The sequence below is a fragment of the Sinohyriopsis cumingii genome, unplaced genomic scaffold (assembly GCF_028554795.1).
Source record: "Sinohyriopsis cumingii isolate HCF-2022 unplaced genomic scaffold, ASM2855479v2 utg001237l, whole genome shotgun sequence".
NCBI classification, from domain to species: Eukaryota; Metazoa; Mollusca; class Bivalvia; order Unionida; family Unionidae; genus Sinohyriopsis; species Sinohyriopsis cumingii.
The window spans coordinates 1,285,664-1,310,210 of NW_028315973.1; the positions used below are offsets into that span (position 1 = coordinate 1,285,664).

A 24,547-nucleotide genomic window follows, 5' to 3' on the forward strand; every position below is an offset into this window, starting at 1 on the left:
TTGTCAATCAGGGGCCATACTATTCATACCATGTCAAGGAAGGACCATACTAGTCATACCATGTCAAGGAGGGGCCATACTAGTCATACCCTGTCAGTACTATTTATACTATGTAAAGGAGGGGCCATACTATTAATACTTTATCAAGGAAGGGCCATACTATTCATACCATGCCAAGGAAGGGCCATACTTTTCATACCATGCCAAGGAGGTGCCATACTGTTCAGACCATTGTCAAGGAGGGGCCATGCTATTCATACCATGTCAAGGAGGGGATTTGCTATTCAAGCTGTTGTCAGGGAGGGGCCATACTATTCATACCATGTGGTCCCTATACCTTATTTGCAATCAGATTAACATACTCTGGGTTCATCTGATGATAGATCTCTTTGCAGTGAACTGAACCAACTAGTTGCCCCCTTCATTTTCAGTAATACATTTGCTGTTGGACAGCTTACCTCTTCTGGAATGGAATTACCTTCTTTAATATCATAAGAATTTATCCTCACATATAGTGAATGTTCCAGAATATTTTAGCAGTTCAAACCAGTAGAACACAGACTGAGTCGGCTCCCATATATCACAGGCCTATGCACAGTAGCCATCATTTTCTTTTTGAATTACACCAAATGTATTCATTCTGTTCAAATACTCTGTAGAATATTTTTTGCCTTCAGCCCATTTCAAACACAAATGAGACATCTATGATTTTTCATTATTCTAGAGTGTTATATCCTCACTGTATTACATATTGTTCATTGAATTATGTCTCTTGAACGTTCATACTTATTGTTTATGAATTTTTTTATTGCCCTTAAGCACAGTAATAACCTTCTTTGGCTGCTCCTGTGGAGGCAGAGACCCCCTTTGGAGGGCTCATTTGTCTCTGGCTTCTCAGGACCTGAAGGGCCAAAAACATGAGTTCCTCACATCTGCTACTGGCCCATTTAGAACTGGCCAGGAAGTAAGGTCATCCTGACCACCCAGTGATCATCAGCGAAGTTCTTCAAGGCCATGCAGTCAGCAGCCACATTCCAAAAAGCAAACATAATTTAAGCCTTCCTGTTCACCAGTAGTTGGGGTCACTGGAAAGGCCCAGGGAGGCAGTTTGTAAGTCCTTTTCCCTTTGCAGAGGGGGAGGGGGCAGCCCTAGGGGCATATCAATTCCCACTGGTGCCCATCTAACCTTCTCAAAAGTTTAGTTGTGCATAATGGATGTAGGGTGGGTCAGAGGATACTGTCTTCAGTTCAGGGAACATCCTTCTTTGAAAGCTCCCCTACTTGTTTTCCCCAGTTGAATTTTGTGCAGTTCAGGGAAGAGGTGCAGTTTTGAATAAGGGTGCAGTAGAGAGAAGTGTATTAAACAACCAGTGTCTATCCTTCTGTCCCAGATTTTCCATAAACTGTTTGGCTAATTATTGACTTTTCCACCCTAATCAAAATTCTGCAGGAGGAACCATTCAGGATGGAGGTCACAGCCTTAGTCAGGGTCTGGCTACTAAGTAGTCCACATTGACCTCCAGTATGCACATCTTCACATCCATATTTGGCATCCTTTTGGGAAGTACCTCTGGTTTAGCATAGAGTGGGAGGTTTTCAAATTCCACACTGTCCCATTTGTCATAGCCTCTGTACCCAAAGTTTTTACCAGAGTAATGGGAGTACTGTCTATCCACCTAAGATCACAGGATCTCTGTTCTCCAGTATTTCAATGACTGGTTGGTTGATCCACAGGGGCCTTATAGAGTGGCTCAGACAAGATCTGCCTAACTGCTTGTCTGTAGTGACAAAGTTGGGCCTTTTACCCAACCTAATGAAATTGGATTGTCCAATCGTAGGATTTCATTACACATGGGGATGAATTTCCTTATGAGCAGTTAATTAGGTCATGTCACATGGGGCATTCTACAAAAAATATGACCCTCTTGGAGGCACTAAAGGTTTCTGCTGATATTGTGGCATCCTGACTGCTCTCTTGGCCTAAGTGATTAGAGCATCAACCTCTGATGCTGGATGTTGCAGGTTAGAACCCCACCCGAGTCATACCAAAGACTTGTAAAAATGATGCTGGCAGCTGCCTCGCTTATTGCATAGTGTTAAGAGGTTAGTGTTAGGACAGGTCGACCTAGTTTCAGGATAATGTGACTGGGTGGGACATGATGCCACATGTATGTGGCATGATTCCCCAGTGCTAGACATCACTGTAAACTGCCACACTGTAGCAATATGACTGAAAAATTGTTAAAGCTATGTTAAAAATTTAAATTACACACACATGTTTTGGCATCCACTAGGTGATCTATATAATGATCAAGAGAGCTTATGAGTCTCATACCTTTCATTCATGATGATTAAAAAGCCCAATCTACTCCATCATAGGTATATTTAACTCGTTCATCATGGGAGAGTATATTTTCCAGAGTCTATAGTTGTTGCTCAAAAAGTGACCCAAGCAGACACCAACATTCCATCCATTGAGTATTTCCTTGTTATACCAGTTTTTGAAGCCATTAACCTCTCTGAACAGGCAAATTCAGCTGTGCAATAGCTGTTCATTAGATTTTCTATATTATGTACAGAAAATCAGAGCTTGAGTTAAAAGTCACAGAAGTTCAGAAATGTTCTGTTTAATCTTTTACAAAATCTTTCAGTCTTTTCATTGGATTTAACTCTTTATTCGAAGATTATACCCTTCAGATTAAAATTAAAAAGACTGGTTAAAATAAAAACTAACTTGGGAGGAGCATGGAAGCTCTATTAAAAAATGGGGATTTCATTACAGCCCTAAGCTGTGACTTTTTTTGTGTACAATGATAACAGAAAAGGGAATCTTGCTAATGCTAATTCCTGGATTTAGTAAAAAAAATATTTTAAATATTTTAAATTCAAATTGATATACACATATGATAAACTAGTAATTATACATAACATTATTGTAATGACAGACCAGAAATCATAATGTAGCAAAAACTACTGTATTATATCTGTTCCAGGCATTAAGCTCTCTACGAAAGAGGCGACTGGTTCAGAAGAGGATAGAAAAATTGACCGGTTCTCTTGAGTTACTAGAGGATCTTCTTTCACGCATCAGGCAGGCTCATTCAGATGAAAAGGTACATTTGTTAAGTGTTTAATGTATGATTGAACAGAAAGAAACCTTCATTCATTTTTAAGTTAAGACTTTTATACTAGATATTTCATGCTATTGATTCCATTTCATTTTGAGGTAAAGTCTTATGACTTTGGTATTACATGCTATCAATTCCATTTCATTTTGAGGTAAATCCTTATGACTTTTGTATTACATGCTATCAATTCCATTTCATTTTGAGGTAAAGCCTTATGCTAGCAATGTGGCTATTTTGAAAATTGTTATTGCTGAATGGATGATCATATTAAAAAGGGATTTCTACTTCAGGACTATAGTTGGTCCTAGATTTATACTTCAGGACTTCTTATAATATATATTTGGTCCTAGATTTCTACTTCAGGACTTCTTATAATATATAGTTGGTCCCAAATAAAATAGTGCTGATCAGATCCTGCAACATGCTGCAATGGCCTTCCTAAAAATCTTTATATGGCCATTTCTCCTGAATAAGGGAGTTCATCTGTAAGAGTTACGTTTCTTATCTATAATGATATAAAGACAGCTTATAGCACAACCTCAGTTTTTGGACCCTGTTGTGCACAAATTATAGAGGGAGAGATGTATATAGTTGGCCCAAAATAAAATGAGTGCTGATCAAACATGCAGATGCTGTTCCAACTTTTAAGGGACAGTGTTAAAATCTTTATTTGGTCAAATTAATTTGGGGTTTCGCCAAAACAGTTCAGCAACATGTAGCTGGCTTCTGAATGAAAATGGTACTCATGTGACATCCAGCATGGCACCATAGTGACCAGCTGAAAGATTCTTGTTCTCACTCCACCTCTTGCATGAGTGGCATTGTTAACATTATGTTTTCACCAATCACTAAAACACTTCTTACAGTGTCTAGTTAGTTCATTTAATTAGTCCTGAATGAATTAGTGCAGATCTGACCATTATTTTCTCACCCATGCAACAGAGAAATCTAGCTGTTTTCCTAACCTTACTTTTCTTATCTCAGTCTAGTCATCTCAGACCAGTCGTCTCAGTCAAGGTGTCCACATGCTCATAACTACTTTATTAAAAAAGAAACCCTTGTTGTCTTCTGCTAGGCCTGACATTGTTGTACTAAAATCAAACAACAACAGCAACAAATATGTAACAAAAACATAGTAACTTAAGGTAAATCCATCTTTGAGAACATATCATAAAAAAAACATTTAGAGAGAGACAAAGACACAAATATATATCATGTCGAGCTTTATGGTATTATGCTAGTTCGTTCCACACAGCATGGTCAGTTTTATCCTATATGCAGACCTAGCTCAGTACATTTTCAAATCAGCGTCATTAAATGTAGCTAAAGCTACCTAACTAGTTTTAAATACTTCATGTGAAACATTATATACTGTTAGCTACATTTAATGATGCTGCCCTGAAAAATGACTGCTACAGATAGGATAAAGTTCTCAATGCTGTGTGAAATGATATATGACAGAAAACACTGATCCATGCACATAGACTATAGACCTATACATTTCATAGCCTCCCAACTCTCTTAACAACTATGGAAAACTTAGTAACAGCCAGAAAAGTGTTATATAAAACATGCTTTATTCTAATTTTGTTAAGCATCTCCATTGTGCCCCGGTTGAATAAAAAATATACCTACAGTATTTAATGACAAATAATGCAGTTACCAGCCAGAAGGAATCATTTAGCCATCAACACATTAATCCATAAGCAAATTTCACTGTAGCACTTGCCATGTTTCCAAGACAGAAAAATAAATGTTCAAAGAATCTGTGAACTTGAAAGTTTAGCACATGGTTATCCACTAGAGTCCAATTTTGGAGAGTCTATTATACATAGTGGTAATTTTACAATCAATATTAAGGACAACACAAGTATGTCACAAACAGTTTCACCTCCTCCAAAGAAAAGAATAGTTATATACGATAGTGACACAGATCTCTAATTACCCATGAATAATCTAAAGCAAGATGTTACTCTTCGTTACAGCTTGTACTAAATTATAACTACACCGCTCCCTCGATAACTCGCGCCCGGATAACTCGCGATCCCGCTTATAACGCGGTGTCCGTCTTGGCTCCCAATTTTTTTCCAGAGAAAATGTATTTAAAATATCTTTAAAATATGCTGAACATGAAAAAATTACGATAAGAATTGATAAATTAAACCTTGATACATTGCTCGTTTTATCATCGAAAATGGTGATTAATGCCCGTAAAAATATAATCAATATTTTGAAATTTGCAAGTTCTAAAGAAGAATTAATTTCAGAGATCTCGAAAACGCTTAATTACGCGTATTTGGACGCCAATTTTTGATCTGGGACGCAGAAAATCACTGAGGCGGGAGTCCTCCGTACGCATGTAATAGGTGCTCGGGAAAATTCAAAGATTTGCCGGTCCTGTTTCAGCCACCCGTTTTGTGGGAAAATGTGTTGATCAGTTAACTGTGCTGATATTTACAATGACAGAATTCAATGACTGAAAGACTCTTTGATGTACTGTTGCCATTTTATAAGAGTACATTAAAAAAAAAAGAACATGATGCAACAGCTAGGCGGCTAGTTCAAAGGCTTTGACTAGCGGCCGAGTGAGAAAATGTACTGATATTTAGTGACTGACTTCAGAGGCAGAAAGACCCAGTTTTAAAATCCTAGCGATACCTCTGTTTAAAGATACCATATAGTATGCAAGTTTTTATGATAAATAGTTGTCAGTATACTGTAAATAAACAGGCTGGTGAAATAGCGATCAATGAAAACTTCTGGTAAATGCTAACAGGTGGCAACAGAGAATGAAATAAACACCAATTAAAGAGTCAATTGACCGTCACATCGAAACCCGTGAGTACTTCTGTGAGAACCTAATTACTTGTACATGCCGGCTTTGTTTTGATCAACAACTTGGGGGAGTGTTTGTTGCATTAAAAAAAAATCGATTACAAGAGAGCTCGGGTGCTGGATTATGGGTCTTGGAGCTGACTTTGATGTAAAGCAAAACAGTAACAGAGACAACGACGATGATAGCGACTTCGAATGTTTCAGTGAAACTGATGTCATTAATGCCGAGGCTGTTTGGGAGAAATTCGTACAGACTCGTGGTCCTGAGATGGGCGTTTCTCTTGATATGGAGGAGTGGATTTGTGCTGACAAATGATTGCCCCACAGCCGAATACATGTCAGATGAAACTATAATTATTTCTATAGCGAACAAATTTGCAGCAGAAGACATAACACAAGTGTTGAAAGTGATGCAGACGCAGATGTTGCACCCCCCACCCCTCTGCACAGGAAGCAATCAAATATTTTGATATTGCCATAAGGTGGCTGGAGACCCAAAATGTTGACTACGTAAAACTCATGCAGTTGAGAAATCTGAGGGATTTTGCTCGGCGGCAGAGAAACCAAGGAGTAACACACACAAAAAAAAAATAACTGATTTTTTCAAAAAGTGAATTGATATTTGTCAAGCGTGGCACAAACGGCAAGTATTAACTTGTTCTAATTTACGTTGTTTTAAATTTGTAGACCAATTAAATACGTCTGTACTGATTAACCCTTGTTTTGTTTGTTTTCCATTTTACTTCTATCACATTCAGAAATATTTATCTATCTATCGTTCGATCGACACTGTTTCTCGAAAAGAGTCGATCTTTTGTATATAAAAAACGTCTAATTTGGATCAAACAATAAAACTACAATGTATCCAATTCAACATAAAAATTAGTGACGTAGTACACAATATGTGAAGTGGTACACATGTTAAGCGAACGGAAACCACGTGGAATAATGTTTTCGATGATCGCCTCAATATACTGTAATTTATCCTGAAATTAATGTTGTCCTATGAGGAAATAATAAAGTACACCGTTATGAAAAGATATTTATTAACATTTAATCTCAGAACAATTATAAAGTGAGTATTCAACAGTATAATCTGCCTACCCCCCCCCTTTATTTCTCCGTTATGTCGTCAATCACTTTATTGGTTTTGAGCTTATTTTATAGGTCCCTTGATAACTCGCGCCTCACTTATAGTGCGGTCGATGTTTCTGGACCCCGATGTGCGCGAGTTATCGAGGGAGTGGTGTACATTAAAGCTGAGTAGCCAATATCGTTTTATTATTTACAATATAACTTTTCAAAATTGAAACTGATGAAAATAAAACAGTTTCTTGTAATAAATATTAATTATTTATTGTCAAGTTCATATAACATCAAAATATTAAATGTGATAGTACCTCATTATGTTAATTTTTTTTACTCACATGTGTAAACTGTGTACTATGGACACAGCGGTTACACCACAGACCTCATTAACATATTTATATTCATTCGCCACTTGCAAACATAGGACGTGAACACTAGTGAAAAATTCTTTTTACTTTAAAGGAAAATATTGGGTGAGAAAAATAATCTACGTTGGGGTTTGGACCGAGACAAGGAAATCCCAGTAACGGGGTTACATTATATGTCTTCCCACGAGGCTTGCCCGAGTGGGGAGACTAATAATATAACCCCTTGGCTGGAATTTCCTTGTCTCGGTCAAAACCCCAACATAGATTCTATATGTATCCACCCATTCATGATAGAGTTTTGAAAACAAGACCCAATTGACACTGGGGTCAAGTTGAATATCATTGTTTGCAATTTTTTACCTTATTGAGCTTATGAACACAATAATTAGTACATATACGAGTTTTGATGCAACATTTTATTTAGTTGCTTTCTGATGAACAAGTTGATAGCCAGCTATCTGGCATTGATTTTGAGTTCAAAAGGTATTAACTGAGAGATATAGCTATTCTGCCTTGTGAGTAAAATAACAAAAACATAAAAATGGATTTTTATTATTTGAATTAGTTGGAATATATATTTGAAGCAGTGGCATAACAAGATATTTTGGTCCCCGCAGCAAAACTTAATTCTTGGACCACTTCCCAATAAAAAGAAGTTGTCTCATGGGAATTTTGGGTCCTGTTGGGTTGTTTGGATAGTTACAACACCACAGATTCATTAACTTTGTCTTTTTCCCCCAAAAATGAGTTATTGATTTAACCAAACAAAAATTTTTTGACATTGTCTGAGACAACTTGACAAGTTGCATGATTTTCTGTTGATGATATCAGGTTTAAGGTCAAAGGTCATCACAAAGAATGTTGTACTGCACATACCAGTTTCATTTGAACATAACTGAAAGAGACGAAAATATTTTTGTTACCAAATTTGGTATATGTAAGTTTGTCAAGAATATCTGAGATGGTTATGATACTCAGCAGTTAAAAAAGGTAAAAGGACTGAATAAACGGACTTATCTTGGATTCAAGGAATTTTATCTCAGCCTGTAGATTTGATATCAGCCTGTAGAGTGTCTGCCTTCTTGAAGGACTTGTATTATTCAGTTTATGTACCAGTGCCAAAGAATGGAGAAACATCTATTTGGATACTGTTTGGTAGTTACTGTTGTAATTTTACCGCAGATGCTGAACTTCCAAAGCATTCAAACTAGTTATTTTTCCATTTTGTCTTTACTTTAGAGAGTTACAAAATGATTAAAATTTTGGCCACATTTATTTGAGTGGATAATAAATTAGAATGGATTAATTTTCAGTCTCAAACTGAGACAGCTTAAAATTTTTTAAAATTTCTCAGTCGATAAAGTAATTGCTATTATAGTAAAACATGATGTGAGTGACTTCTCCTATGACCGACTGTCATTTGTGACTGAAGTTGTTGTGCATGGATGGAGTTTATTACATAAATTAGGGATGGACAGGACTGGCCTGGCTTGGCCACCAGGATTTATTGGGTTTTTGCACTACCCAGAAATACCTAGTCTGGCTGGGTTTTCAGATAAAGATATGATCTTACTGGGTTGGCCCTGCCTCCAGCAGTAATAAAATAGCCCCCCTCCCCAACCTAAAGAAAATGTTTCATGGTTGACAGAAATGGGGTTGAGATAGGGGGTGGGGAAATTGGACAAAATGAGAGTTGAGAAAACTACTCGACAGGGTACCATGACCCTGTACCATGTACCTGGAAAAACTTCCCTTCCCATACATTCCTAATATAAATACACAGTCATGAGTAACCACCTGCCAAGCACTACCTACGATCATCAATTTTCTTAGCAAAACTCATGTTTCATGTTGTAAAACCAGATATAAACACTACTGACTTTTATTTTGTAACCACAGTTGATGATTCTGCAGGCAGAGAGCAGATTTGTTCTGCACTGAGATCCACAAAAGAATGAAGGAAAAGGTTGAGTCTGGTTACAACTTTCATTGGATTTAGAAAAAAATGTTGTATGCTGATATTAAATCAGACTTATGTATTTGTCAAATCACCTTTTAGCTCCGTAGTCATCAAAATCCTTATTACAGTTAACTATTACATCTTTAAAGAAGTAGCAGTCATAGACACATAGTCATGACCAGAGTGAATATGTCTTTGTCTTTTTATCTTATTAAGTTATTTGCTTTTTCTGAATGAGTTAATTTTGTAGTTATTGTAAAGGCACATATTCTTTGTTGCTTTATTGATATTTTCCTTTAAACCCACACATGATGCTGAACTTGCCACATCAAAATGGCATCATCTGTTCACCTTTACACTTCTGTTAATCCTCTTGTTTATTGAGCTGATCCATATATTATCCATGTCATGGGTTACATAGGTTTTGGCTTATGGCTGTAAATAAATTTTTCTGTCAGATGGAATACACACATTAACACGAGGAAAATAACCTGTTATCTCAAAATCCAACTCTTGCTGAAAGTAAAAATCAAAACAAAACATCTTGTAGTGTTGTAAACAAAGGGAAGCAACTCTTTCAGATTAACTCCCCTTTCCCACTCTAGATTGCCACCTATATGATGGATGTTGCCTGTTTAAATTTTTGCACAGACTGTTAATATTGCAGTTAAGAGCTTTTCTTGTGGTTTCGTAAATTAAAAAGTGAATTGATTCATACTTTATGCCTGTCAGTATTATCCACATCATATCGATTGGTAGCACTCACATATAGTTTTCACAGTGTATTTGTTCTGTACTCTTGAACTTTGGTTTAATATGTATTTCTTCTAGGTCATCCTAGTAATGTGAGTTTCCCCTAGTTGAATTTTTCTTTTCTCTCTATCAGTGTCAAACAAATGCAAGAAATGAAACCACTATGAAGTTGTTAGGATAATTGTCAAATGTTCCTTGCCTGCACAAAATGTACATTTCCACACAGTGCAGTGTGTGTTACTTGTGGGCAGAAGACAAATGGTCCAATGTCTTAAAAAGAGCATTTGAATAGGCAGTAGAAAAGGGCATGTTCAACTTAAAGTGCTAAGTATCCATCCAAATTCAGAATCATTGATGAACTTTATTAGGACATTAAGTTGCCAGCCTCACCCTAAGTAAAGATACCCAGAATGGCAACTACGGTGACTTGCACTTATGATCCCATTGAAGCTACAGCAATTCATGGATAATAAAACATAATAGACAAAGCATTGGTTTTACTTTTGTTGACAAGTGATTTTGGAGGAAATTGGGACCATATTTAACACAGTGTTAGCCAACTGGGCATGAATTCCCATCACAGCCCATGCATGGACTTAGTGCCATTGAAACTGACAGTGCAGGTTTACATTCTGACTTTGCTGTGCAACTGTTAACCAACCAGTCCAACTGACTGGTCAATCAGTATATAGTTTCAGCAGACCTGACTGTCTTTTCAGATTGGTGAAACACATATTACTTGACAATTCCATCAGCAGTGGTGAGCTGTGTCATGAAGACCATACCGTCTGGGCAACAGGCTGGCCAGGCGAACTGACCATATCCATAATGCTGGTACATGGCACACAGGAATTATAATTTATAATGCCCATTATGCCAGTTAGCCTAGGCCATTTGACAGCTCTAGTCCAACATACCACAGCCTGACCATGCTTTATGCAGGTCATGATGCTAACAGTTCTACTGACAAATCCTGCTGGGAGTGCCAATGTTATGTATGGTGATGACATGGCATCATCACTGCCAGACAGAATGTTATATACCAGGATCCAGAGCCTTTACGAGGATGACAGCTCTTCCTGTTAATAAAGGGGTCAACACATACTTATCTGAACATTTTGTCTGACCATGAAAAGGAAATGGTTCATTTTTAAAGTGGCAGTTTAATAGATCAATGTAATTTTGCCTCTGTCAGAATGACCTTCTTTGGTAGTCAGTACCACATATACTGTGAAGGCCTCAGTGGACATAGATGAACATTTGTTCTTCAGGATTTTACCACAGTCAGCAGAGACTGTCAACATTGCCAGGCATCACTCAGATAAGATTTAAAAGGCCTTTTTATTGTTGGGGGATTAGTTATTTCCATGCAACTTTCTCACTGGTACAAGTCAAATACAGACACTCAGATATGCCCAGTCTGGGTGAAGTAATTACCACAATTACATGTCTTCTATTATAAGATGGACAGATGTTTTCAGTTGGTTACAACATCAGGTCAGCATCCTCCATAATTGATTTAGTATCTGTTGCAATCTTTCACTTAGCACATAAGGTAGGGAGTGTGTGATGTGTTACCAAGGTAGTCAGTAGCAGTTCACACAATGGCAAATGCCCTAATGGGTCATGCAACCATGATCTGATAAGAAGAAATGTTCTCATGCAAATCTTCTCTTAAACCCTACCTATCCTTCCTTGTATTTTGGGGGGCTTATTGAGCTGAGAAATCAGACACTACATGAGTCATCATTTCTGCTCCCCTTGCAAGCCATTATCTCTTTATGACTTCATCAGGGTCTATACAAGAGAAGGAATGTTCATCAGCAGAAAGACCAAAGGGCAGGGTTCCCACACTACTGAAAAATTGGGAAAAAGTCCGGAGAAATGATAATTTTTTTTCCCAACCGTGAAATGTCCTTGAATTTTGAAAATATTTATGAAAGCCAGGAAAACCCCAGGAATTTTCCTCCACAACTTGATGCCCGAAACAATTATGTAATTGAGTCGTGAATGAACTGATCGTGAGTTAAATTTAACGAGTTCTAACCAGAATATTAGGAGGTTACAGTATGGCTCATTTGGGTGCTTGTCATAAATACATTTTTTGAGACAATCCAAATGCTCATTGGATTAGATTTGCCTAGTAGAGTTTTTGTTTCACAGACAGTTCGATATCCGTATCTTTTGTTTTATAGAGAAGGTATGAAAACCAGTCTAGCATCAGAAGAGGCCAACATGGTGGCATTAAAGCATAGCCGCTTAGTGGATGGGCTAGCAAACTTAAACATTGTTAAATTGAGTTATACCTGCATGAAATCGATATGAGAATTATTTATTTTCTCAGAAATGGCAAGTATTAAAATCAGTATGTCTTTAATCTGCTGAAAGATGATAAAATTAATGTGTTGATGAAATTTGAGCTGGTACTAGCGATTTTGATTGCCTGTTATACAAGCACACATAATCTCACAACCACCATTTTCAAATATTGTAGAAAAAATATATGAAAGTCATATACTTTACAAAAAGACAGAGCACAAAATTCTCTATATTTATTCCAAGACCAACTTCCAGAGTTGACATGTGCTCTCTCACAAAGGGAACATATGAATCAGGGAACCAGACTATTCTGCTTGATTTAATCAGACTGGCCAAGTTTCTTGTAGTTGTTCTTGAAATAAATATGTTGAGAATTATGTTCTTTCTGGTTTTCACAAAAGGTATCTTACTTTCATTAAAATAATTGAAATTTTGTACAATGACATTGAAAAGGAGTTTGTTGTTAATATCATGTGACTATTAGACTTCTGCTGTCTTTGTTTCAGAGTTGTGAAGTCATGTGACTATTAACGCAAATGGCGAGTACCGGGTCAGGTTTCATCAGTGCGGAGTTTCATCTAGTCTGTCAGCAGATTAAAGTCATAACAATTATAATACTTGTAATTTTTGAGAAAATAAACAGTTTTCCTATTGATTTCATGCAGTTATAAGTCAATATAACATAGATTAAATTCACTAGGCCTGCTGCTAAACTGTCTTATGGTGGTGGCAGATTACAAATTTCTTTTTATATGTAATTGCTCAGAACCTGCACTCCATCCCAAATGTCCAGATGTGAAAAATGGGGGTTGAATATTTGGAGGAAACCAGGATTAGAAACATTTCAAATCTCTGAGCTGAACTTTGGTGCGAAACTATTACAGTGACTTTAAATCAATCCTTTTGTAAATGTCTTTAAAAGATTTAATTTTTAACCAAATCGTCTTAAGGATGTTAGGTTGGTTGAAAAATCTTGTTTGGGATTTTATTGGCACAGATACATTCATGGTTAAACTTTTTTGGTTACAAGATAAGATTCTAATACTTTGCATTTATTGTTTTTTTTTTTCATACTGTCATAGGAAATATTTACTTGTATAATATGCACATAAATTGCTCAAGAATTCTTTAGGTTAAAGGTTTGAAAGGATAGAAAATAATTTATGTTCATTATGTTGTTTCCACGTAGCAACATAATGCAGGTCAGCAAAGTAAAGTTAGAATTTGCATTCTGTACAGTGTCTTCAGTGTGGCAGTTTATAGTGATCTGTAGCACTGGGTCATCATGCCAGAGACATGTAGCATGATGTCCCACCCAGGTCACATTATCTTGACACCAGGCTGACGACTAAAGCACCATTCCGGTGGCCTAAGTGGTTATAGCATCCACCTCAAACCAAAGACTTACAAAAATAGTATCTGCAGCTGCCTTGCTTGGTGCTACCATTAAGAGTTCAGTGTTAGGACTGCTAACACTGAACTCTTAATGGTAGCACCAAGCAAGGCAGCTGCAGGTACTATTTTTGTAAGTCTTTGGTTTGAGGTGGATGCTATAACCACTTAGGCCACCGGAATGGTGCTTTAGTGTTAATGCCATCGAGGAATGTATTTATTGGAGAAATGAAATTTATCTTAGTAACTTACATTTTTTCAAAAATGCTTACCCACTCACATTACTATTAGTCCCTTCTTTCCTCATAAATGTGAGCATCCTGTAAAAGGCTTTGCTTAAGCTTAAACCAGTAGACACGAGTTCTGCCTAGCAGATGAAGGGGCTGTTAAGCTTTAAGAGTTACTTCCCTTCATCTGTGAAATATAAACAGGAGACGGTTTTAATTTCAGGGAGGGTTGGATTGAGAGGTAGCATAGTTTAATTTCTTAATGTTAATGACTTTGATCTGGTAAATATTTTTGGAGAAACATAATTTACTAAAAAGATTTCCTTTTTTGAGTAAGTATTATGATTGCTAATTTTACAATTTATGGACAGGATAAATAAGTTTCATCTTATAGTTAACATTCATATGCCATAATGGCAGAGACTAATAAAATATATGTACAGTATATTTCCTTCATCAGCCCAATTCAATTTCAGCCATGAAAATTGCTCCCTCTGCATGTGTGTTATGAGAGACAACCTGTAATGAGCAACCACATTTTTTATACAGCATGGGTTGAGTCTCAAGACAGGATTTACTGGATATGGTGTGTGACAAAGCCTTACCTATCTTTACTCAGTAAAAACTAATAATAAGTATCATCAATATAACTTAAATTTCCTTATCATTTAAGCATTTTGTACAATTATTGATCTCTCTGCAGGTGCTAGAGGCTGTTAAGAGTGGTACAGCAACTCTTAAGGTAGTGACAGGGAAACAGAGTGCAGACAGTGTTGCAAAATTCATTGATGATCTTGCCGAGGTAAATCAATAGGGCCACACTTCATGTCTTCAGCTTTCTATTTGACAGAGTTCTGGACCTTGCTAATCAGTTTCATGCCATAGTTTTTGGAAGTTGCTTTTTACAGATGTAGAAAAGTTACAGAAAGATAGAAAGATTATAGAAAGGTAAATACTAAAGATAAACAGAAGAGTATCAAATCAAAGTGAAAGTATCATATTGGAGGATGAAATATATATAGAACAGTCATATCAACATGGGGTTTTCACTAGAAGATTTCTTATGATGTCTTCTTGGTCTTAAATGAAAATGCTTCCAATTTCATATCACAGCAGCTAATTTGAAAATCTTGTTATTGCTGAAGAGTGTTAGAGATGTTTTCAGCACCCAGAAGGTAAATGGAAGTAGGTGTCCTGAATGCCTGGAAATTCATTTTTGTCAGTAGAGCATTGGTCTTTTTGACAGTCTCTTGTTTTCAGGGGTTGCATTTTCATGGTTGTGTGGATAAAAAAATCCAACATTTTATATCAGTATCTAAATTCATGGATTCACGTAGGGATAATTGTTCATTGTGTCCCTAATTTCATGCTTGGTAGTAATCACAAAAGCTGAGAAAATGTGTTCCATTCAAATAATAATGAAAACACTATTTCACCAAGGAAGATCTCTTTTGTGATTGCTTCTTCAGGTACATTAACCAGTCAAAATACATTAGAAAAACATCCACTACCTTGCCAATGCATACCTCCTAATCATAATACATTACAAGATCTACCTTGCAAACTCAGACCTCCTGGTCATAAAGCATTAAGTGAACATCCACTACCTTGCAAACTCAGACCTTCTAATCATAATGCATTAAGTGAACATCCACTACCTTGCAAACTCAGACCTTCTAATCATAATGCATTAAGTGAACATCCACTACCTTGCAAACTCAGACCTTCTAATCATAATGCATTAAGTGAACATCCACTGCCTTGCAAACCCAGACCTTCTAATCATAATGCATTAAGTGAACATCTACTACCTTGCATACTCAGACCTCCTAATTATAATATCTTAGGAGAAGATCTACTACCTTCCAGATCCAACAGCTCCGGTGGCCTAGTGGTTAGAGCATCCACCTCAGATGTGGTAGGTCGTGGGTTCAATCCCTGGCTGAGTCATACCAAAGACTTACAGAAATGGTACTAACAGGTGCCTTGCTTGGCGCTCAGCATTAAAAGGTTAGTGTTAGGACTGGTTGACCTGGTGTCAGGATAATGTGACTGGGTGGGACATGATGCTACATGTCTGCGACATGATGCCCCAATGCTGGACATCACTATAAACTGTCACACTGCAGACATTGTAGCGATATGACTGAAAAATTGTTAAAGCTACATTAAAAATTCAGATCACACACACCTTCCAGATCCAGACCTCTCAATCATACTATGTTAAGAGAACATCCATTATATTGCAGATCCATGCCTGCCAGGGCTTTCATCACATCTTTTGTTTTGTTTTAGCAACACAAATGCTAGAAAGTTGTCTGCTTGCTATGGTAAAAGTCAGATGAGATTGGTCTCCCCTTGAATAGAGTGAATGATGCTGCTACTGCTATTTTTGCCTGGTCAGCACACTCTTACAGGAGGCCTCACAAATAGTAGTGCCCTTTCTTCAGTTTAAGTTATATCAGAGTTTTCATACCTCAGCCTCATTTTATATTTTAATTAGTCATGTGATTAGCAATTCATTGACATCTTAATTGCCTGCCCTGTGGTCTGTGTGACTTAGGATCATCTCATTACTCAACCTTTCTTTCGTTTTTTCACTGAAAGGATAGTTGTTTAAATTTTCTCATTGATTTATCTCAGATTGTAGAATTCACTTCATTGTAAGCTCAGCATAACATTTTGACTAATTTCATCGATACATGCATTTTTTGTTTAGCATTAAATGCCCTGTATCACAACTCCATTATTAGCATAACCTCAACCTATGCTGTCTACAAATAGGACTAGTTATAGCGATTCATATAACCAGCTCTGAATATAAAACACTAAAATGCCAGCACCAGCCTTGATTATATTAAAGATGCCCAGCATAACTGGCTTCAAATTTGGTGAACCACTGTCTCACACTATCCAGTACTAGACACTGACATGTCCATCACCAGTCCTTGCTTCATTGCAACCCAGTCCTGACTACAGCAATATCCAATTTCCAGACACCAGGTACTAAAGGTTTCAACAGGTATCCAGGTATTAGGGTACCCGCCTGTTGATAATTACCTGGGTAATACAATTCGATATAAGGTACCTGTTAATTTCATGTTAAAATCAAAATAAACATGTTTCTGAGTTTAGATCAAAGATTATATCTGATGCTGTCAGGAGTGAGCAAAGGTGCTTATGAAGAAATTGTTGAACATTTCCACAATGTCTTGTACATATGTTGCTATATCATCATTTTGCTTATGTCTAGGGGGAAGACAACTGTTCCTGGGTGGGTTCAGCTCTCTTAGATGCTTCCAAAATGTCTTGTTACTCTTACTTAGTAGTTCTCTTTTGCCTTATCTATCAGGTGCTTAGTTTTATTCCTCCACTTTCTTTAGCTTTTCATGTCTTTTTTTAAATAGTCTATCATATGCTGAAAAATGGTATTAAATCCACAGAAAGTAAACCAAACCAATCTAGCTCCTTCTGCTCCATCTTTGTCTTCTTCCAGAATTTCTGCATCTATTGATTTTTAACCAGAAACATGCAGCCTTCTTCCAGACAGAATCTACATTATGGTTAATATACCAGTTATACTGGCTGTCATGTATAGCATGCTATGGTTGTCACTGACATTTTGCACTACCTCATGTGTTAGATAGTCATTCTTTTGTAGCAACTCATCTTCAACCAATCCTTCTACAAGACACACTAAAGTCCCACCTGTTGACAGAAACATTGCAGACCTTCATCAGTGTGTGGGTGGGAAACACTTTTGATATGGACCAACAGCTTTGCAGCATTGTAAAAATGGGATCGATGCTTATCTTGCTCTCAGTCATAGCATTTCAGCAATCTGAACATAGCCTAGATCTCTTTGTCAAGAACCCCAACCTGCCTGGGGGTCAGTCTCCAAACGGCTTGGGTTATCAGCAGAACAGCTTAACACCTACTTGTTAATGACATTGTTGTGTGTGTTAATCTCCAGCTCTTTGAAAGATATGTTGTTCTATCCTTGTCCATGTTGGTACAATACCATCATAAGATCATCCTCAAATCAAAACCTCTGTCTTCCAACCTCCCATTGCAGAAGTAAGAAAACAGACCACCAAAGAGTTCACCTACTTGGAATACTGTCATGGCTCAAAAGTGACCAGAGAAGTGGAAGAACCCATCTAAGGCATATCAAATGGTAAAATTCTTCTCAAAACCTTACTTTTCAGAGCCAGTTTATAAGTGCAAATGAGGACAAGTTGAAGTTGAGCCCCTTTCCAATGTCCAAGGTGGGGATAATATTTAACCCTTCATCACAGAAAAGAGGCACTGCCCTGTTGACCTGAATCTAGCTTAAAATGAGCACCTTGTCACAAAAAGGGTAGTTGAATTTGTTCACAACACAACCCAACCCCTGCTCCACATTGTTTCAAGATCTAAGGTCCTTCATCTAGTACCTTTTTGCATGGACATCCAGAGATAAGTCCTGGCATTGTGAGGGAGGGAGATTTTGCAGGCCTAAAGCATAGGGTCAGCAACCTTCTGTAGCAAGACTTGAAATCTGTTGTGATGCAGTTGCGCCCTTCATGGATTCCTGTCAACAAGGATAAATCCTATCTCATTTTATTCTGACTCTTGATCTAGACACAGGGTTTGAATTCTCACTGTTTTGTGTTTGTGTCAACTAAGAATATCCTTACAGGTTCACTTTGCCTGCCAATCACGGTGATTAAAATTTCAGACTGCAATAGGACCCATCTTAGAAATGGAAGACTTTCCCAGCTTTTGTGATATAGGTATCTCATTTATCGGTCAACTGTAGGAATCACAATCTACACATATGCCAGCACAATTGGCTGTATCAACTACTGCCTACATTCTTTCAAGTGATGGGTTTAGCCCTTTCAGAAGGGCTCAACATATATAACCCACAGGGATGATTGCCATAATGAAATTCCTCAGATCATGGCAAGAATTGTTATCTGGACAGTGGGAAGCTTTCATTCTTCCAGTCAACTTGACCATCATCAGTTCCTTTAGAATGCAAAAGAGAACCATGTCCCTATTTCCACTTTCTTCCTATTATGGAATTCTTCAAGTGGTGTTGTTATTGATAAATTCACATTAAAATCTGCCACACCCCAGGAAGACTCAAGTTCATTATAATCTCACAGTTCTGACATGGTTAGCTGATTCACACCACATGGTCCCTTCATCATCTGGTTTTCATTTCAATCTGTTGACCTCTTGTTGCCAGGTGGAATGCCAAGCTCTTGACCCTTGTCTACCAACACCAGATCCTAAAGCCTAGCAGCTGATACCATTTCCTTAATCCAGATGTAGAGATGCTGAATTTGCATCACACCTGGCCCATATTAAACAAACCTAAAGAAATATTTCATCCAAGAAGCGTAAGACAAAATTGCATAGTAAAGATTCATTCATTCATTAAAAGCTTGGCTTTTCATGATCTCAGACTTGTTTTTCCATCATCGAAGGGATTACATAGACATATACCAAGACCTCTTCAACCTACTAGTCAGTTTTGACTTGTCTCAACTGAAGGCCTTGGACTTTTGTCCATGAAATTACTGTCAAGAGCATCTATGTCATACAAAACCTGTATTCTAGTCGCTCTAGCTTCAACAGGTGGAATCAGTGAGATCCATCCTCTATCACTTGATCTGAACTGTCTGCACCTCTGCCATGACACTTTGTTTTCTCTCATAATGGCGCCTTTGCTTTCATTGCTAAGAATGTGATATGCTCATGAAATAGCAATCTTTTGCTTTGAAATCACTATTTTCTTCAAACTTTGAGAGCACTGAAGTGTTACTAAAGGCACTCAGAATAGATCAAAAGAAGGAAGTCTTTCTTGTGTCTACCACTTAAAACAGGAAAGATGACATTTTCTCTCAGGATCTGTCATCCTGGAACCATTGAGATGTCCATGTTGCCACAAAGGAATTTGTCCAGATGAATTTCTTGCACATATTAGTTGATGATGTCAGGGCAGTTGCCACTAGCACAGCATTTAGGTACAACTGACACCATACAACTGACTGACACCACACAAGCTGTGGGATAAAGGTCAGAGACAACTTGTCTAGTTTTACCTCAAACACAGAATGGTTATTTAGTGCTGATTCAATTGCATCAAAAGTGCATTGTCCAAGACACAGTTTGGTAGATGACCCTGGCTAATACAATGGTAGGATTTTATACCTTTCACCCTAAAGGGTTCAGTTTGACCTATATCAGTAGTTCAACAGCTTACCTTTCCAGGTCATTCTGCAACTTGAATAATAACACTTTTTACTTTTGCTGGATTTGCATGAGTGAAAATATTTCTGGAAATCATGTCCATACAGTTATCATGTGATTAAGCTAGCAGGTATCTCTCATGAGACTCAAGGATGCTTAACTTAGCTATTATCTCTCATGAGACTTGAGGATGCTAAGCCTAGCCAGCATCTCTCATGAGACTCAAGGATGCTTGGGAGTCCAGAGACACATTCAACCACAGTTATATCCTGGAGCACACCCACTCCTTTAGCATATTAGTAACTAAAGGTTGATGTGATTTGGCAGAGATACATCTAAGGGTAGACCACTCTCACCCGTTGTCTGCCATGTTAAGCAGATAACTTTTTAGCATTTTTGTTCCCAAAATGAGCCAAAAGATATGACAAAAATTGTTTTTAGGTTGGGAGGGCTGGATGTGTGAGGTAGTGGACGTTCTAAGGTATTATGATTGGGTAAGTATTATTGAAGAAACTACATTGCCTGAAATTTAGCTACATGTGATACCAATTGCAGATTGAAAATGGTAGCAAGATTACTTTCCATTGTAAAAGTGGATAACATCTTAAATTGAGATGCATATAAGTAGGAAAATATCCAATTATGGATGAGAGATTGTTTTTTTGTTTTTTATGGCACAGCAACACAAGGAAGGGCAATTTTAGTAAAAGTGTCTTTCCCAAAGACACAATGGTAGTTGACCCTGGCTGGTACAATGGTAGGATTTTAAGATGCACCCTTTCAGTTGCATGTCTGACAGGCTAACCACTGTGGTTCTATGGCTTGTTAGACTGAAGTGGAATCTTCAGAGAACAACACATGATGTAAATGTCAACCACAGAGTTAGTCTACTACAACAAGTTGCCAGTTATTAATTTTCTAAATTGCAGTTTATTGCTGAAAGCGTGCTTTTTGAACTGAATAGCAAATCATGACAAATTGAAACAATTTGTTTGGTGAAAGTTGTTATCATTTTACAATATGTCATCATTGCATGTAATCAGCTTAACTTTCTGTCAGACATGGAAAGAATTGCCAATCCAATAAGCATGTCATCACTCATTCATGAGTATTATCATACAAATTATTGCATTTTGACAGCACAATATGAGCTTGAACTTTTGGATGATATACAAATCATTACACTAATGGATCAATTGGCATTTCAAATGTCAAAATTTTGCCATTAAATGATAATGTACTGGAACCTATGACATGAATAAGATTTTATTCAAATGCAGTCAAATCTTGAAAAATTCTCAGAAAAACATTGGAACAATTTTAGTTTGGTTTTGATTTGTTTTTGGGCACGTTCTACATCAACTGACCTGCAGGTGGTTGTAGCAGTTTAGAGTCAGATACAAATTTTAAATGTTTACACTCTGTGCAGCATCTGTGAGTATGTTAAAGATAATATAAAAATTGCCCTTTTTGATGTAAGAATGTGCTTAGTTATACAGGCTAAAAGTCCATTGATTGATACTTTAAGTTTGAATGCAACCATGGCATTGTATTTTTAGCACTGCATCCAGCATTAACCGTTTTTCATCCAGCATCCATCTGGACATTTGCTAATTACTGGGAACCATGTTTCCAATCAGGTTTTGATTTAAAAAAAACAAGTGAGATCCATGCAAGTTCAGTCATCATCATTATCATTGGTGGCTCAGTCTCAGGAGACCATGCAAGTAGCGCCCTTGGAGTTTCATCTGTCTCTGGGGTTTTGGCATCATCTGCTGTTGCTCTGCAGGCCTATGCATGAGTGATAGTCCCTATTGCAGTTGGTGCAGACGTATTGGGAAGTCTGAGTTGCTGGGGTTGCTGCCACACTCTTCTTTCTGTCATGTTTCTCTGCTGCCACCTGGCCTTTCCTCACATCAGCAACTGTTATGCCCTTGCGGACCATCAGTCTCCAGGTGCATTGGTCCTCGGCCTGCACTTCCCAGCTGTCACGTGAAATGTTGCTTGCCTTTGGCAGCCTCCCATCTTTCATGCATCAGACATGTCCCAGTCGTTGAAGGCAGCATTTGCTCAGCAGGGAGTACATGCTGGGGATACTTGCACAATGCAGGATCTTGCTTTGTTGGGTGGGTCTTGCCAGCTGATTTTCAGAATGTGTTTTAGGCACCCTATATGGAAGGAGTTGAGCCAGCACTCTTGCCTCATGTAGGTGCTCCAGGTCTCACTTCCAAATAGGAGGATGCTGAAAACACAGGCCTGGTAGACTTGGATCTTGGCGTGTTCATTAGTTGGGCCATGACAGTGTTTGCCTTTCCAAGCTTTCTGTCCAGCTCCACATCGAGCGAGAGAGTGTTGTTGATGGTTGACCCCAAGTAAGTAAAGTTGTTGACTGCTTCCAGGTTGACACCATCAGTTTTAAAGGATGGGGCAGTGGTGGCGCCTTGCGCACTGACGTTTGTCTTTTCAGGCTGATGGTGAGCACAAAATGCTTGGAGGCATCAGCAGGTCTCCCAGTCTCTGGAGGGCTTCCTCTGTGTGGGTCACACTAGGGCCGTGTCATCAGCAAAGAGCATCTCCCTGATGAGCACCGACCTCATTTTGGTCTTCAAGCGCAGTCAAGCCAGATTGAACAGCATACATGCCAACAATTACACTTTTGGCATAATCATTACACTTTTTTTCACAAAATTACGCATTATGCGTAACTATATTTGGATTACATGTTTTCGGTATATCCCCCTCCAAAAAGAATTAATAATGTGTTTTCTCATTTTGATTAACATCCCATTAATCCCACAGACCGTATTCTAGAAAACACAGCTTCTATGTAACTACCACATAACAACATAAGAGTACGCTTGTCTGAAGACTTACATGCACTTTCCTTACAGTATTATGTTCTATTTATAGCAGTTGCCCTATTCCAAGAAACATGCTGGTTTCTACTTTCAACTTGTGTGACCTCGGTTTCTATTTATAGCAGCTGTTTGGCTTAGTTAGGAGAGAACAGACTGGTTTTCTAACTTACTCTTTGCGTGCAGATTCTTTGTTCTAATTCATATCTGGTACAGAACCAGTCTGTATGTATTTGGCGCTAAAAATCCAGTCAAATTTTTTCTAGTCGAAACGTGTGTTAGAGCAAAAATGTTTTTGAAATAATTTCACAGATCGATTAGGAAAAGACGAAAAACCGATTCAGAGATAAATACATGAATTACACCATACAGCGTTCCATTCTAGGACAGCTTCATGCCCCTTGCAGGCTGCATGGAAAGTATTTTAATACTGGTCATGGTGGTAAAACAAAGAAACCTTGAATTAGCTCATTTTACTAACTCCAGTAATAAGGTAATTTCTTTTTTACAGCAGAACTAAATTGTGGACTCAGATTTTATAAATGCAGAGGCGTTATATACCAAGTTCTTAAAGAACATGGACTACACCTAGTGGTAGAAGACTACATTGGTCCTTTGTTCAAATGGATGTTTCCTGATTCCAAAATTGCAGAAAATATGCTAGTGCAAGAATAGAATCATCTAATATTGTTAGGTGTTTATAAAAAAATACTTCACTTAAAATTGCAGAAACCATGAAAATTGGGCCATTTAGTATTGCAACAGTCAGGAGTAGTGATTATGACAAAAAGTTGTACCCAGTCTGTGTAAGGACATTGACAACGAAAAGGGCAAAGTCAGAGTGCTGTTCTTTCATTAACAGTAGATTCCACTGGAGAAAATATTTTTTTTTAATTTGCTTGATGATGCTTTGAATAAACATAACTGTGTGGGGTTTTCCGCTGATACTGCATCAGTGATGACTGGAATTCATAAAGGAATTGCATTCTATTTGTAAAATGTCTCCATCTTGTATATATCAGGATGTCTCTGTCATATGATGCACCATGCTACAGGAAAGGCTGCTGATAAATAGGAGAACTCCTGAAGTATCAAGTAGGCACTCTACCTGACAATGTACTTCATGTGGACAGAGTTGATTTTTTCATTTTATTTCCCAGCTAAAGGACCGAATAACTGAGATATAAATTTCATCTTTGTCAGGTTATGAAAGGAATAATGGTTCTTTACCATTATAATGCTGACTGTGAGATTGTTCAGAATTGTTAACAAAGAATAAAACTGAGTTCAGATCCAGGCTCAGTAACCCAGCACTTGGTGCTCTACTAGTGCATACATGCCAACCATTATGCTTTTGGCATAATCATTACGCTTTTTT

The 24,547-nt window shown here is 37.7% G+C and overlaps 1 protein-coding gene across 1 annotated transcript in view; it reads left to right on the forward strand.

Moving 5' to 3' along the window:
- The window catches only part of LOC149772707 (charged multivesicular body protein 7-like), a 72,763-nt gene that overhangs the window by 32,896 nt on the left and 15,320 nt on the right, over nucleotides 1-24,547 (forward strand). Inside the window, exons 7-8 of the mRNA XM_089947472.1 lie at nucleotides 2,994-3,113; nucleotides 14,775-14,873. Of these exons, the coding sequence (XP_089803598.1) occupies nucleotides 2,994-3,113; nucleotides 14,775-14,873 (219 nt within the window). The remainder of the gene's footprint in view (nucleotides 1-2,993; nucleotides 3,114-14,774; nucleotides 14,874-24,547) is intronic.